The 17,337-nt window shown below is 41.6% G+C and overlaps 1 protein-coding gene across 8 annotated transcripts in view; it reads left to right on the forward strand.

Moving 5' to 3' along the window:
* Positions 1–17,337, forward strand: part of UNK (unk zinc finger) — a 46,528-nt gene that overhangs the window by 3,845 nt on the left and 25,346 nt on the right. For 5 of the 8 annotated variants that reach the window (XM_086624246.1, XM_086624248.1, XM_086624250.1 and 2 more), the window contains exons 1-4: positions 9,140–9,265; positions 14,640–14,849; positions 16,526–16,702; positions 17,141–17,271. In XM_086624246.1, the coding sequence (XP_086480372.1) occupies positions 9,252–9,265; positions 14,640–14,849; positions 16,526–16,702; positions 17,141–17,271 (532 nt within the window). In that variant the 5' untranslated portion in view covers positions 9,140–9,251. Of the gene's footprint in view, positions 1–9,139; positions 9,266–14,639; positions 14,850–16,525; positions 16,703–17,140; positions 17,272–17,337 lie in introns of those variants that run through there. The other 3 variants (XM_086624244.1, XM_086624245.1, XM_086624247.1) reach the window with 1 other exon arrangement.

The following is a 17,337-nucleotide window of genomic DNA, read 5'->3' on the forward strand; positions in this document are numbered from 1 at the left end:
ATCAGCCATCCTGTAAATAAAGTTCAGGTTTCCGTGTCCCCTTGGGCTGTACCCTCACTTGAGTTCTGGACTGAGACGCCTGGGAGCGCATCCTGTCCCCCTTTGTACTACGGCAAGATAAGCTTTGTGGTGTAAAAGACAAAAAACTTGTCTTTCCTTTAGCACGAGGGAAGGAATTGTGGGAAATTCCTGAAAGATTAGTTCCCTGTAAGTAGTGCTAGAACTATCAACCATCCACATGGTTGATTGTGCTGTCATGTTAGCGACTGCTGGCGTGCGCTTGCCCAAGCTTTATCTTGCAACCATTTTGATGCCAGCCGTTTGGAGGTAGGACGACGAGTGCACTTAAGGGAAGGACATTTTAAGTGGAGATGAAAACCAGGTTGGCGCGATGCTATTGTTATAGCTCAAAACAAAGGCATTTTTGTATCCACATGTTTTTGAGTAGTGCCTCGTCTGGTGGTTTCTCAGCCTTAAATAGGAACTCTGATTAGGAATGGAAATATGGGTGAAGAAAAAATAAAAATAGCAACATCATAGGTGGACTTGGATTTCAGTGAAGAGCTTGCACGCACAGTTTTACTTATCTCAAAATCTTATGTTTAAATTCTTACTCAAAACCAATGGCACACAAAAACGCACCTCGAAGCGTTTGCAGTAGCAGAGAGTAATTCTTATCTTCTTGTCAGTGGATAGTGTCTTATCACTGGCAGGGCGAGCACAGCGTGTCTGATCTCGCATGTGCAGACCGACTGTCTGTGGAAAGAAAACCAAAAACCAGATGTCTCGCTAACACGTTTTCAGAGTTGTTGCTTTTCTTTGTAAGCGGCTTGCTGTTCCAGGACCTTTAGGATTTGTCTGCATGGTCTGTTAGAGTATACTTTTGATGTGCTTGAACTGGGTGGTCTTCACAACCCAGCAAATACATTCAGGCTTTTGAAATTGTTTTTGAAACCTTTTCTGTTCTTTTTAAACCAGTTCATCTTTAAAGTTCATCAGAACTCTTAAAATAGTAAACTGTTGCCCTAATTCTGCTTTGGTTTTACTGATGGCAACTCTTAGATCAATAAGCTGATAGGGACTTACACAAAAATAGAAACTAACTCTGTTGTTTAAACGAAACCAAAACAAACAAAACCCCCCACAAATAACGCAGAAGACAAAAACAACAACAAAAACCCTCGTGTGTTTTTAGGTTTCAGATGTGGTAATAACCTTGGGGATAGTTAGGAGAGCACAGAATAAGTCAGTACTAAACCTGGGACTTACCAGCAGTCTACTCCATCCTTACCTGTAAATGTCAGTTTATCAGGCAAGCATAAGCTGGTTATTATTGCTATTTTTTAAGTCTGTGTGAACTGTTATTAGGAAGTGTGAATAGTTACAGGAAGTTGGGAATAAAAAGTACTGGAGTGTGAACAGGAAAGGCTGCATTCACAGTACGTACCTACTACCCCCGAACACGTGCACTGAAGCAGCCTGGGAAATAACGCTCTAGATTTTATGGTTCTTCAAAGGATGAGCGTTGAGAGCCTGCAGCGTGAGCGATGGGCTAGTGGGCTGTGTGGGTCGCTTGCCCTGGTTGGTACAGGCTCCGTGCAGGACTGTGCTGTCGTGCTGATTAATGCACACATCAAGGCCATGAAGTATTTCTCCCTTGTGTTGAAGTGAGACTGGAGCTGCGGTTTGCTCACTACGTTTACACTTAAGTGAGTATTTTGGGATATCAAAAGTGGCAGGGAGTTCGCATACAGATAACTTTTGTATAGCTGGGCGTGTAAATATTTTGCAGAGTGAAAAGCTTCATGTAACGCTTTGACGTTTTCAGAATTAGTTTTGGTCTGACTAGGCTGGATACTTCAAAAATCCCAAATTCTGTGAAAGAGAGGAGGTCAGTCATGCAGAATTGTTCCAACTTGGAAAATGGTTCTTTCAATTTTTTGATTTAAAAAATAATAATAATAAAAAGTTGATGCTTATATTCTGCTTACAGTGGCATATATGATAATTTTATGTGGCATGGGAGACAAAATTAAAATTAATAATTGTTTTAGAAAACTTCAGAGCTTAAGGGTTTCCCATTATACCAATTATTCTCATTTTGTATTGTCTAATATATTTTATATTGTGTGGCTTTATTTTAGGGAAAATTCTGTTGGAACTCAGTATTTTATTTTCTTTAGAACTATTTCTTCCACCAGAATAAAGTTTCTTCTCACCTCTATGAGCAACTGAAATGTACAGCCTTCTTGTTACGAAGGATCTGACCAATGTCCTCTGGAAACTCTTCCTGCAGTGCTTCACGGCGTTTCTGCCCCGCCGTTTGCTGGATGTTACTGCCCCTGGAACAACGTGGCAGGAGGGAATGTGTCAGTACATCAGTTAATCATGCTTGTTGTGTAGCATATTAGCACGAGCTGACTGTCACTGGTAGGCTGTATTAATATACCAGGCTGTGAACTGGGGCAGCTGGGGAGCAGGCACACGTTCCCTTCTGTTAACACTCTTGTAAGGAGCTGTAATTTCTGAGAGAGGAGCAAAATAAAGAGCTGGAGCAATAATGTCTTCAATTGCTTCGTCGAGGCTCGTGAGAACCTGCTTGTCAGGACCGTAAGAGCTGTGTTCGTGTTCAGAGAATGCCGAGGTGGCGTTTTGTTCCTTCCATTATTTTTTTGCTTTTTGCTTTTGAAAAGCTTTATAAAGCTTTTTGAAAACACAAGAGACAGGGCTGAAAGAGATGGTGAGAAGCTACCTGGTCCATCCCTTTGCCTAATGGAATCACCTATATCTAAACTGTCTCTTGAGAATTTTTTTGTCTAATTGTCGTTTCTTTTTTAATAGTGTATCAGTTAGTTTCCTCCTTAAAAACTCCTTAAACTAGATTTTGGTGAAATTGTGGGCTACAAGAGGGAGACAATCACAGAGGTTTCTATTATATACTCTGTAAACTTTTTGTAACATTCAGCACATCACTTGCAAATCAGGTACAAAGCTGTTAGTGAAAGCTGTGCCCTGGGCAGCAATTCCCCTACTGTCCTAAATTAATAAGTGGTCACGTGCCAGCACGCTGTAGAGCAAGTGCAATTTCTTAGCTACCTTTTTTCTTTACTTTATTGAGAGATAGTTTGCCTTTTGTATCAGGGCAGTCAAAAATACAAAGCCTCACCAGAAGGGTATGTAGGGAGATGCTGAAGGCTTGTGCTTTCTCAAACTCCACCTAGTGATGACAGCCAATTTAGATGCTTGTGATAATTTTCGCAGCAATCTCTGTCTTGTGTATTTTGATCAGTGCTTGATGCAGTTAATACCAGTTTGACATTTGAAATATCAGTTGGAATGAATGTTCCCTTAAAATGAAAACCAACAATTTCTTCTCTTCTTAGCTTTGCTGCAAGCTGTCTTCTGACTCATACACCCTCAGCCTGCTGTAGTGTTCATTCAGGTTTAGAAGGTTATTGTTACGGCAAGAGAAGTTCTAGGTTTTCTTTGAAAGAAATATTTCAATTTTAAGTGCTAAAGTGCAATGACGGCAATAAAAGTGCCAGCTCACTGAAATGCTTGAAACTGGCCTGATTCTTATCTCTTATTGAAAGTAAAGAGACATTTAATTGAATATAGATGTCAGAACACTGGCAAAAGAGAAACTTAGACCAAGTTTGTGGTCAGAGGAGAAACATCCTAGGCCATCCCTAGCTATCTGTTGATCAAAAATTGCAAATACATTTTAGTAGAGCGTGCTGACTTATTAAGAACGATTGCACTGTTAATTACAGTTAAGGAATTCAGGCTGGATTGTTTTTTATCATTGTATGCCTAGAATTTCTTTAGATTAACAAGCAGTCATGTGCATATGGAAAGAGAAATAGTTTCTTGAAACTATACCTGATGAATATCTGCAAAAATCTGAATTAATTAAAGTCAATATTGTTTTACTTGTTAGTCTTCATCTTCAGCATGTCACCATAGTTCAAAAAAGCTGTCAGTCCATGCCCAAGATGCTCAGAGGTGATTTTTCTCCTCTAATTTTCAACAGACTGTAAGCTTTCATTAATAGCACTTGAATGTTACCATCATAGCAGAAATAAAACCAGCAGATGCCTCAAGGCAGTTGTGCAGCTTTACAGCAACAAGAGCAACAAACATTGTTTGCACGTTTAAAAGATCTTGAGAGTGCCACCAGATTTATCCGTGTATTGATTAGTCAAAATGGAGAAGGAGAAGTCGTGGTGTAGCCTGGGATTTGACTGCTTTCTCCTTGGTGGAGAGCTGGTGTACATCTCGAGGTCAGCCTACCTGTTGGAAAAGCAGTCTGGTGTGGGGTTGTATAATGGTGCTTCTTTGGACCGGTGTGTTTAGGGCTTTTATCATGAGATGTGCCTGCCTTATGGAGTGTCAAGAGTCCACTGGGCTGTAGCAGACACGGGTGAAGTCTGATTTGAGCGCTGAACAGAAAAGAAAATTGATTGAATGGCTAACATTGATCAACCAGTAAGAGTTGGCTTTTATCTTTGTGTTGGCACGTGTTATGGGATGCAGGTTCATGCTTGTTAGATAATCACTGTGTTTTGTTTCAAATTCACAGCAGAAAATGTCTGTGCACAAATGGAAGCCTTTCCAAAGAGGCTGCTGCAAATCTGGTTGGCATTTAACCTGAGAAGAAGCAGATGCCATTTCATTTTCAAATGTAGATTGGTCTGGATGAGAGCGCTATAGATCCGTCATTTCTTAGGGAGTTTTGGTTTTCTGGTTTTGGTCCAGTGTATGTATAGACCTTCAAACAGTTTGTGTACTGTCTTAGAACTGTTGTGAGTTTGGGGTTGAAATTATCTACAAGCTGTTTGTTAAATCCTGCGGGTTCTTTGGAGGGTCAGGAGAAGGAAGGGTGCTGTGCTCTGTTTCTGAAGCATCTCTTGGTGAGACAAGATGTTGAAGGTCAGCTGCTTAAAAATGCTCATAAAAATCTCTAACTGAAGCCCTGAGCTATGTAACGGCTTGTATGGAAATGATATTTTTCTGAATTAGCCTTTACAAATTCTTGCATGTGGGATGTTTTGGTTTGGGGAACTAGCAGAGTGAGTAACACAGGTTTTAAAGCAGCCCAGCCCTGTTCCCAGCCTTCACTACTGTTTCTACAGTTGCTGGCCCTGGGTTGGCTTTGTTAGTGACTGAATGGATGGCGAGAGGAAAAGCTTTACTGGAAGCTGGAACTTTGATTTTTACAGCACAGAACATCAGTGTATCATTCAGACCTTAGTTCATTGTAGTCTGGTGCAGCAAACCTGATGTGTGTTAGCTCCGTTTGAACTCCACCTTTCTGCTGACATCCTCCGTGTGTCGGAGGCTACAAACACTGACGCTGGGATAAAGAAGCATCATCTGTCCGATTCGGTTAATAAAAGATAGAAAATTTTTCTGGATGTAAGCTGAATAAATATCCATAATAGACAAGTCTGTGGATGGATGTTTTTGTGAAGTAATTAGTAGTAAAATGTTGAACTACTCATATTTAAGCACATGTTTATATATTGTGCTGACAATTAAACCAGGTATAAACCTTGAGCAGCGTGCAGCTGTCTGGATGCTGTAAGCTCCAGTATTTTCACTGAAACAGTTAGGCTCAACCCACGTGTTACTGAAGAATAATTATTTCAATATGACCCTGTTTTCATAGACTCAGCACTTACACAGGTGCTGTAGGGAAGGATCAACGGCAGCTAAATAGTTTTTGAGCAGAAACCAACCCACAAAGTGATGAGGGTTATCTCAATTGGGGATGATCCATCTTTGGAAACAGGGAGGTGTACTTAAGACACAGCTGTGTTGTTTACATAAACTCGCAGTGTCAAATTGAAAATACGTCATTTAAACTTGGAGAATATTGGCTGTGTTTTTAAAACATTGCATGAACCATCTAAATGCTTAGTTAATTTTGAGGTCATGTCAAGTAATACATATTCATGGCCAACTATCTGGGAAAAAAGAGATCAAACTCAAGGAAATGTAAATGTAAACTCAAGGCTTTATGTGGAGTTCTGCATCTTGCTGAATGGCTTTTAAGGAAGCATCTCTGAAATGTAGTGCAGTTAAATGCATGTGCCTGCACTTGGATTGTTTTAATTAAAAAGGTGAAAGCTCTGTGTAAACAAACACTTGTGTTTCAGATGGATTTTATTGGTATGGCTTGGTCATAGACATTTCATGGTCCACTGACTCAACAAGTTTATGCTTTTTAAAGAGAGTGCACCACCAAAAAAATGACTCAAATTGGTTTATTTGTTGGGTTTGAATGACAACAACTTGATGGATGCCAAGCCAAAGGGGTGCACAGCTGGAGGGAAGTCTGAACAAGCACCTCTTTCCCCTGACAGCCGCAGACTGTAACACAATTGTGAGTGGGGCTTGTGTCCTGGCTGTTCACAAATGTGATAAATGCTCACTTTATTGAGTTAACTCCAAGTTGAAAGCCTTGATTTTCTTTCCTCATCAAGACAGAGCGTTGGTGAGCTACTTAGCTACGACATGGTATTTCTCAAAACAAAGCCATTTTTGCTACAACTGTGGAAACCAAACAATGTTCTGCCTGAAACTGGTGCAAGGCTGCCTTCCTGTGATGGGCTGGCACCACGCTGTAGTGTCTCTTTTTTGTTTTTCCTTAGTTTTCAGTGTAGACAAGACACAACTGTTCGTGTCTGACGTTTTTCTTTTCATTGAAAAATGTCCTGATCGTTTCTGATAGTTGCCAACACGTGTTATTTTTAGCATGGACTTTTGCAGTCACTCAGTTTAAGTTCTTCTCTAGAAAGTATGGGTAGTATATAGTTCTTTCCTCGCAGCTAAATCAAATTAGTTGCATTGTTGTCCACCCCGTGATCTGCTTTGAACGGAAATAGAGTTACAGAAGCGATCAGGCTACCGTTGACTATGACTGTTGTACTTGTTGGTGCGTTATCCTTAGTTTTCTGTAATTTAGGAGTTTTTGCTTTAGTTTCTGCATTACATGCTATCCTTTAGCTTGGGCTTCCAGTTCAACTTGTTAAATCAATCAGATGCCTCGAAAATGCAAAGCTTGGGAGTGCTGCCTACCTGTTTCTGTAGTGAAAAGTGGGAGAGCCGTGGGCTATGGATGTGAGGAGTTGTCTTTTTGATCACTAAGGTACACAATGGGTTACATGAACTCTTAAAATAAAAAAAACCTCCACAACCAAACAAGCCCAACTCCATGCATCTGTAATAAGTCTCTCCAACTCTCACTTTCTTTATTTGCCCTTAGACTGACATTATTGTCAAGCTCTAATGGAGAAGGGGAGATCTAACAGCTTTAAAATCACACAGTCCTGTCTGCTATGTGACCTTTTTCCAGTTGATGGTTCAATTTATTTAGGTGATAAAGAAAACACTGAGGCATGTGAAGTCTATCTTCTTGACAGATGTGAGCTTACTGAAACTTTTTCCTCATCCTTTTCTCCTTTCTCACATTCATAGTCAGCCTTTTGTTTTTATAAAGTGATCCATATATTTTTCTTTGAGGTTTAAATGTTTTCTAATCTTTTCAAGGTTTACAGAACTGCACCTGGCTGTTGAGGGTATGGAAAGGCAAACAGACTGATAGTTGTTGAGATGAAAGAAGGACGTTTGCATCTTGGGTCGTGATGTATGGTATATGCAAAAGCCGAAGTGTGAAACGTGAGGGTTTGGTCAGGTCTGTGAGGTTATTTAGGAAAAAAATACCATTAAAGATGGAAAAGAGGAAATATCCAATAGTGGTGAGCCACAGTAACTGATAAAGATTACTGGAAGAACCAGGTCAGAGCTTTTCCTGAAGTCATTATGAAAACCTTCAATGTTGCTGCTGAAAGTGTTTGTTATTGTTCGATGTTCAGCAGTGATTTGTGTGAGGCTCTGTTTCAATATTAGATTACATCTGCCAGTAAGTAAAAATCATTCTGTATTGAAACAGACTTGGTTTAACTACTGCTCTTTTTTAGAAGGATGCTAACCTTTTCCATGCAGAGATTTAGGCAGGCTGTAAACCAGGCTACTGGGAGTTTGCAGACGTCATTTGGGGGATTCAGGTGCCTTGTGCCCACCTCTGGGAACAAGGAACTACAACTGCTGTGAAGCTAGATTGTTCGTTGTACTTTTTTCACCCAAAATCCAAGAAATCTTGCGAGTCAAAGGCTATGTTCCCGGTAAGGAAGCTTGCTTTGCTTTGAAATGCCACCATTTTATAAGATGCCATGGGAATGCTGGTTACTCAGCCCTTTCTCTGAAAGGGTTTGGACCCCGTGGTGACTGGAAGCAATAAAATCCCCAGGGTAGGCAACCTGCCGAAATCCTTGCTACACTGAGGGATTCCTTAACAAGCCAAGCCTTCTAGGAGCCCTGTTGATTTGCCAGGAGATGTGTAAGGATGCTATAGGGAATTACCAATGCAGAGAAATTCAGTAGCTGTTCCAGAATATCCATTCTGGACTAATTATTTTGGAACAACACTATTCTTTAAATTGCCATTTTTTTCTCTTGCTCTGGAATATCTTCTTTGCCCTTAGAGCAAAAACTCCTGAGCAATGTCAGAGCTGCCTGTCATGGGTTTTCTCTGTCAGTAATGATATGTTAAGTGAAAGGTGCATTAGTAGGTTTTTTTATTGAGTATCCTGTTGGAATAAGTAGATTCTGTCATGCACCACTGACTCATTTCAATTGGAATACCACAGTTCAGTAAAAGAAAATAATTGAGTCATGGGTTTCTTACTTAAAATGTGTCTGATATCATCTTTTGTAATAAAATTTTATGAGGGTGAAATGAATTGAGAGCACTGATTAAATATGGACAGCTCTTTTCCTCCTGTGTTGGGGAGGCTCTTTGAGCTTAAGAAGAAAATAGCAGTTTTGGAAATATTTACAATAGATAAGCATTAATGAATTAAAAACATCTATATCTACAGTTAGATATTTTTCTCCTGGGTTTTGCAGTGCTGCCTGGTTTGCAGGCAGTCTGTTGAGTAAGCATACCCTGGTTTACTTCAGATAAAATTACCTGTGTTAGCTTCAACCACTAATTTAAACTTTAAAGCTAAGCTGGTGATTTTTATTTTTTTTATTTTATTTTTTTGCCTAAACTGAATTAGGAAGACTTTCTTCAGCCTGCTGTCTGGACAGACCGGTGCCAATAGGAGCTTCTAGCAAAGGGAAGCTGATGAGCAGCTGAGAGCAGTGATCTCTTGTCATTCAGACTGCAATATCTGGGAAGGATGCCTGTCTACAAGTGAGGTGAACTGGGACCACCTGAGACTTTCCAAAGAGGTCTATGGCCTCATGCAGTCCTGTCTGAAACAGCAGGACATGACTGATATAAAAGTGCCAGCAAAAGTCCCCTGCATTCCCATGTGCTTTTGTGCCGATGAAATTATATCTTTGCCACTGTGACCCCCTGTTGAGAGAAGGCAGACAGGACTAAAATAAATGGTAATGGCAGAAGAGCATTTTCTTCCTAACATCTGAAATCTTTTCAGGAACCCAAGCCTTGTTTTTTTTTAAAAAAAATAAAAAAGCATACAACCAAACCCTGTTTTACACTGGTCTAACACCAGATAATCAGCACTGGTACCAGTCACTTAATGTGGTCCTTTACTGAGGGTGCTGTAGCGTGGTTTCACGGGTGTGAACACACACCCACAAGCACACGATATCTAGGTGAGAGTGGTGTTGGATCTCACGATTGTCCTACATTTACAGACAGTCTCTTAGTCTGGATGAGCCAAACAATTATCTAATGGTTTTCTCCCTGATGTCGTACTGCTGCAGAAGATTCAGAGCCTGTTTATGAGCCTCCGCGCTCTCTTTGGGCCCGGAAGGAATTTTGGCAGAAAGGAGATTGACTGGGAGGAGCAAGGAGGGCTGCAAAGGAGAGGAGCTCCTCTTGGCACCTACGGAAAGATTTCAAATAGCGCAGGGGGTGTCGGAAGCAAAGGAGGGCCCGGCTCTGTGTTATGGGAGCAGCAAGGGTTTGGAAGAGTCGGTTTTAATCCGTTCATTTCCATGCTCCTCGGTACTGTTTCTCTCCCCAGTCTTCTTGATCCCTCTGTTACAAAGCAGAGACTTCTCTTTTGGCATCAGTGTGCATCTTCCAGTGATTTCGGGGAGCTTTGGGTAAGGCTTTTCATAAGGAATTTAGAGCTCAGCTGTTTTCGCACATTACCAGCTGCGTTTTCCTGAGTGGAGCTCCTGCCATCGCACGTGTGACTTATGTCAAGTCTGGCGGGAAGCTTCCGGCCCTGGAACATGGTGTGGGATGCAGGTATTCTCCCGTACTGAGCCACTGGAGTGCACTGGGTGTGGACAGAGCCAAACTGGCAAAGCTGCAGCAGAGCGAGAGATCCCCGCGGCAGCGGGCGATGAATGTGACCCGGACAAGGCTGCAGTTGTTGAGTTTAAAAATGAAGCTTCTAGGTTAGAGTTTCTTCTTGGTTTCTTTTTGTCTTTCCCTCCTTCTTTCCAGGTTTGATACCTTTTTTTTGGTGGTCATGTTTGGAAGTACAACTTTTTTTTTTTTTTCCTCATCCTGCTTGTCTGTCTGCCTGCAGCTCCCAAAGCAGGTTGCTGCTCAGTTCCTCCAGGGCAGAGGGGAAACTAGCTGCAATTACTAGCTGCAGATGTAAACACTTGCTGCCCTGCCCTAGAGAGTCGAGCTGCTGCTAGCAATTAAAGACAGTTACTAGTTCCCCCACTAGTGTAAATTCTTGCAGAGAGTAATTACTGACCCTTCCCACATCCCACCCCAGAGGAAGTGGAACCTTGGTGAAATAGCATTTTATTTTTCTAATACTTCGCAGCTCTTGTCAGTCTCTGGGAGTCCTCAGAGCTAGCCTAAGAACCTCTCCTCCTGTCTTCCTAGTGAAATAAGCTTTCATGTCCAGTAGTGCCCATCCTGCTCAGCAGCAAGTTCAATTCGTCCTGGGGACTTTGATCTGCATTGTTCTGGCCGGTCTTGTCCTATTTGTTTAGAATTGCAATTGTCTTTGTTTAGTAGGACTCAAATTATAACATTTCCTCCAGGAACGCTGGTGTTGATGTTAATGTAGAATCAGAAGATGACCATGCTATGTGCTTTCCTCTTTTTAAAAAATTATATGGATTTGAAAATATGATATATACACACATACAAAAGAAAGTGCATGTAAAGTAGACCAACACAGAACTGATTAGTTTCACATCTGTTTTTTTTTTTGTTGTTTTTTTTTTAAATAAAGAAAGAAATAACTCCTCTATAAAATAGGGGTAATAATTCTTCTGCCCCTCATGTGGGGGCTGTAGAGTTTCCTGAAATCTTTAGAGAGGAGTTGAGAAATGCAGGTTATCATTGCTGGATTTCCTCTTCCTGTACAGACACAGCGTTTGGCTGACATGCTGTGAAACGCGTACCAGTTATCAACATGTTTTCAGTTTCAAGGGTCGTTCAAAAATTCCTGTTCTCAGCTATTCTGGGAAAAATTTATAGAGACCATTGACACCAGAAGGATCTGTCATGACAGTGTTTTCTGTGTTTTCTGTTTAGAGCCTTTGCAAAAAGGCTACTGAAATATTGATAGCCTCTGCTTTGTGAGCCATCATGTTGCAGTAGTGCAGTCTGTGTGTCCTTTCTATGTTCCCAAAACACATGTGGCTTAGATGCCTTTCATATATTTTAATACAAAGTGGCTGGTTGAGTGGTCCATGTTCTCCCAGAGGAGCCAAAACTCACTTCATGGATCAAGAAAATATAGGGCTATAAGGCAATTTACCATTCAGGCTATTGAGGAGGAGGGTGATTTAAAATGTTGTAGTGGCTTGAAAAAAAAGAAAAAACCCAAAGCAGCGATTGAAAGGCTTGAAATAACTGAGTTAATGTGACAACTGTCCTTTTCCTCTCTTGGGTCTGTTGCAGAGGTGATCATGCACAGTTAATGTGTTGTGCAGAGCTCAACGGTACCTGTTTGCAGGACTTGCTTTGAAATTAAGAGTGAGAGATCATTTATTTAATAGACAGCATTAAAGAATGAGTGTCTGATGGAGCGAGTTAGGTGTTAAACACTTTTCAGGTGAACCATTTACTTATGTAATTATCTCTCATTTACATTATAATAAATGTTTCTCCAGGGAGTTTAGCCAATCATGAAATGCAATTAATTTTCAAATGCTCTTCAGCAACAATTGACACTCCAGAGACTGAACTCTCTAGTCAGTGTGTATGTTTTTAAATCCTGCTGAAGAGAGGCTTATTCAGCTCGGTTGATCATGCAGTTGTTAAATTTTGGGGTTTTTAACAGTGTTTCCTACATGGCTATCACTACAAGTCTGGGGTGCTGGGTTTGATGCCAAAATTGTGTAGGCCTGATATCTCCCCTTAGTTTCCAGAGTATTGAAGAGGTTCAGGATGCTGTTCTTCAAATTAAGCCGAGGACTCACTTCGGTGAAGATGCAGTTTGAATGCTTATGGTTTCTGTTGCCGACTGATTGCTGTATGATACTGGCCAAGGCACGTAGCCAGCTGTTTTGCAGTTTCTCCATCTGTAAAATGAGAGTAACGTAAACCTCATGTCTCTAAGGTGTACGTGGAGATGTATGGGTGGAAGGAACTGGTTGGTGACTGGGTAGTATCTCTGGAGAGCAGTCTAAGTATCATGCTGCTTAAGTTTACTTAATTCACTTTCTAAACTGAATGTTGTTACGGTCACCTTTGTTCTAAGTCTTACTAGTGCACTGATAAGATAAAATAATCTGTGCAATTCCACCTTTTACAACTGTACTTGGTCCAACAGTTTAGAAAGCTTTTCAAGAATGGATTAATTTTATTGCAACATTCAGTTTTCAGATTAATTGCTGCTGTGGTTGGAGTAAGTATCTGCATTTGAATGGTGCCAGCTTTTAAAAAGTCAGAAGGAACAAAGTGATGTTGTTGGCCCTCACCTGCTCCAAACAGACCGGTTTCTGCACGCTGGCTCTGGTTTTTCTGATGTTAAGCCTTGGGCCCCAATGCAGATACTGTTGCAGCCGCGCTGGTTTGCTCGGGACAGATGGGTTTGGGTTGAAAAGGGCTCCCAGCCGCTGCCCAGGCTCTCCAGCCCCGAGCATCTGCAGATCTGAAGCAGTGAAACCTGCAAGTCTCACATATTTGGAGGTTGAAAAGGAGGAAGAGCTTTTATCCTTTCATGCTTGCAAAATCCATGCAGGAAAGCTTTTGCCAGTGATATTCTCTCTTCACTGCAAACAAATAAAACCATTTTGGTTGAATTTGTGCGTTTTCCTGAGGCTTTCTCTTCAGCCGGGGGTAAAAAGGAGAGGAGGCTTTATTTACAGACATTGCTTTCAGGATGAATCTAGCCTGATGATGTCATCTGTAAATACATCTTTCGGCATTAGACATCTTTCCATTTATTTAGAAACACGGTAGAAAGATCGTCTTATATGGGAGTAAATACTTGACAAATTCCTATACTCCCATTTTGTTGCCCTGGAGTACATATGCAGTTTAAAATGGGTCCGTATCTTCTGTTACATCATCCTGCTGCTTCCAGCAGAATACTGGCACTTTTGACCAACAGATTTTGTTACTTGCTGTTGAAAGTGATCTCTAAACATAAGAGACCAGAATGTGACTTGTTGTGGGAGGCAGTTGCCCCACGTCTGCCTCCTCTGGGACTTCTGTGTTGTTCTACAAGGTGTCTCTGAGACCGAACCCGGTGGGATTCGGGTCTGAGCTGCTTGGAGCTGTTCATACGTTCCCTATAAATACAGGGCAGCTAGTGGGTTTCAGGCAGCGTGGATTTTGTAAGCACCTACACACAGATCACAGTCAGATCATTATGCTGATCTAAACCATTTTGTAATCCTCTACAATCTGGGTTTAGAGACTGTTATTAGTGTCACAAATAAAAGCTGGTGACTTTAGTTCTCGGGATAAAAGACGACACGTACTTTCAGAGAATTACATATTAAAAATAAAGCAACATAAACATGCAGGAGGTTGAGGATAGTTATCCCACTTTTCAAGACTGAGTCCTGAATTCACAAGATTGCGAGAGAGAAGTTGATTAATTTTAATTTCATAGTCCACCATGTACTGAAGAAGCCGAGTTAAACCAGGAGAACAAGGCATGAAAGAGTCTTTTAAAAATCTTTCTCTCTCAGTAACTGAAGCTTTAAACGTGGCTACAAGGAAGTAAGTGTATTTTAATTGTTGGGTTTTTTTAAAACTGAACATGTATCTTTTAGGAAGGAAACCCCTTTTTGCCCAGAGAGGTCTCAGATTTAGAGACAGAAATGGATAGAAAGGTACTTAAGAGTTCTATGTTTCTCTCAAACTATTTTTGAAGCTCATGAAAAGCCTCTTCACTTTCTGTTGTGCCTTTGGTATCATTTGGATTTCAGCTGTCGTTAGCACTGGTGTTTGTCTTAACTGGCCTGGTAACTCCTGTCTTCCCAGTACAGACAAGCAGCAGCTTCCAGCCTCCCTTATTGGGAGCGAAAGCAGGGGAGGGTGTGGGAGGGACAACAGGCATCTCTGTGGTGGATGCGGCTGGGTTTGGACTCTGCGTTGATGAGATATTGCCTCTGACCAGCATCCTGGTCCTGATCTCCTGCTGTTGGATTTCTGCCTGCAGTTACCTGAAGGAGTTCCGCACGGAGCAGTGCCCTCTCTTTGTGCAGCACAAGTGCACTCAGCACCGGCCCTACACTTGCTTCCACTGGCACTTTGTCAACCAGCGTCGTCGCAGATCTATCCGCCGCCGGGATGGTACATTTAACTACAGCCCTGACATTTACTGTACCAAGTATGACGAGACCACAGGAATCTGCCCAGAAGGAGATGAGTAAGTAAAGACTGCATCCTGCTTTTCAGGCATTAGGCTTTTGGGATCAGTCCAGGTGATGATTCCAGCCAGTTCTTGTAGAGATGAGACAAGTCAGCAGTAAAGCAGCTTTGTAACATACGTAACATGAGAACAGATGTAAAACTGTAACAGCAGCCCCTGTGCTCCAGGCCTGCTGCAGAGATGATACTAAGGATGACTTAGATGGGAATTCAGCTCTTGCATCGTTCACTGTCCTCATGAGCCATGGCATCTTCAGCAAAGTTGAGGTGTGAAAAACAGCTTGCTGATGAATGGACTGAGAGACTCTCTTCCTGTAAGTCCCTGACTGTCAAATAATAGCTCTTGCTCACTAGCTGGTTAGCTCAGTTTTTAATGGATTGCTGAAAGAGGAGGAGCTTTGTCCTTTAGTCTGTTCCCTGAATTACCAGTCCCCAGCTTTTGAAAACATATGGGTTGCTTGCCAGTTTATTTTGTCTTCCTGACCTTTTAAGAAGCCTGTAGGGAAATGACAGGTACCCAGAATAAGGCAACATGAGAAAGAGTTTGTTGTACTGGGGCTCTCTCTCCATGACTGTGGTAAGTTTGACTGGAGCAGAGATGCAAGTGCTTCTGCTGTGCATGTGACAGGCTTCAGCAATTAAGGAGTTAACACAGTAAGGTAACTTTAGCCATGTGAAAGATATGGAAGAATAAATATCATAGCCAAACTGTGGTCAAATATAGGGAGTGTTTTATAGAGAGATGCTATAGAAAGATGGGATTTCAGTTCCTTTATGTGGTGCCAGTATAAACACATACAAAAAAATGCTATTTATTGGGAAAACAATGTTTTTTTTACCTGTTTAAGTAAAGATCTTGTGACTACAGCAGAATAGAATAATCCCTCAGCCTGAGGCCTCAGTTTCAATAGTTTCTTCCCTGTTAGAAGAGAACTGGAAGGGACTGGGAATAAGATATTTGGGGGCTTTGGCTTCTAGATCACTGGTTCATATCTGGCTCAAACTCAGTGAATGAAAGCTTGTAATCTCAGAACTCTTTGCTGGTTTGTATTTATAGCTTGATGCTGCAATGTATAAACTTTACCTATTCCATGTTGTTGTTTGTCTTTTGTTGGGTTTTTTTTTCATTTCTCAGTATATGTTGTTGTTTTTCTGCCTAAGAGGGGAAACAAAACATCAGTTAAAATGGTAGTATTGTAATTCTCCTTTCTGTCCCACGCTTTGCATAAAGGATACATCTGGCTATAGATAGACTGTCGCAGCCCTGTAGGAGTACATCAGCAGGAAACAGTAACAGCACAAAGTCTAGATAGGCTGTTGAGGAATTGGTATGTGCCATGTGATGTCCCTTCAATCATGACTAGTGTATCAGAATGCCTCGACAGTGTCCTTGCTCTTTTCCAGATCCCTGGCAGTCACTAGGCTAGAATAATAAGCTACTGCTGGCTTAATAATCCAGTTGGTTTTCTGGGAGAGAAACTATTATATACTGTGTAGCGACAGGTGTAGGGGTTCTCTGTAGCTTTGGAAGACACAACATGAGAGAAGGGGCAGAGTTAGCAAAGGCATTGTCAACTGCAGCATCCTGTATTGGCGATATGTCTTCTGGTACTGTTGGGTCCGTCACCTGTGTGACTAAACTTGGGCTGTTCTTCCCCTCCTTCTGTACCTCAGGTGTCCCTTCTTGCATAGAACTACTGGAGACACAGAGAGGAGGTATCACTTGCGCTACTACAAAACTGGAATCTGCATTCATGAGACAGACTCCAAGGGAAACTGCACGAAGAACGGAGTCCACTGCGCGTTTGCTCACGGGCCCCATGACCTACGCTCTCCGGTGTACGACATCAGGTTGGTAGAGGTTGGGGCTCTGGGTGAAAAGCATAATTTCTGGACCCAGATGAAAAGTCAGATGATTGAAGGACAGTACCACTTTGGTGTGAAATGCTTAGTGTTGGAATGATGATGATCTATTCATTCCTAATAAGGCAAATCTACAAAATCTCCAGGGAGGATACTTAAAATGGGGGAAGAGAGCACACTTTGAGCTAGTTGTGCTGTGGTTTGGATTCTGATGGGAGCGTCAAAATAATGCATCTGGAATTTCCAGGGAATGAAGAACATGTATTGCAGTTGCTGTTTGACTAAAGATGTTCTGACAAAAAAATGCATGAATGAAATGCACCCACTTAGGAATTGTTACCATGCTCCTGTATGTCAGTTTTTATACACATTTATCTGTCTCTCCATCTGCTCAGTCTGTATATTAATTTAACTGTGTCCTCAAAGGGAGCTTCAGGCGATGGAGGCTTTGCAGAATGGTCAGACTACATCAGAAGGTGGCATAGAGGGTCAGTCTGCAGTCGCTGCTAGCCATGCTATGATAGAGAAAATACTCAGTGAGGAGCCAAGGTGGCAAGGTGAGTGTCACAAGGTCTGTGGGGGCTGGGAAAGTCTGGCGTTTGTGAAGTACATGCTTCTGTCAA

The sequence above is a fragment of the Tauraco erythrolophus genome, chromosome 20, assembly GCF_009769465.1.
Source record: "Tauraco erythrolophus isolate bTauEry1 chromosome 20, bTauEry1.pri, whole genome shotgun sequence".
Taxonomy (NCBI): Eukaryota; Metazoa; Chordata; class Aves; order Musophagiformes; family Musophagidae; genus Tauraco; species Tauraco erythrolophus.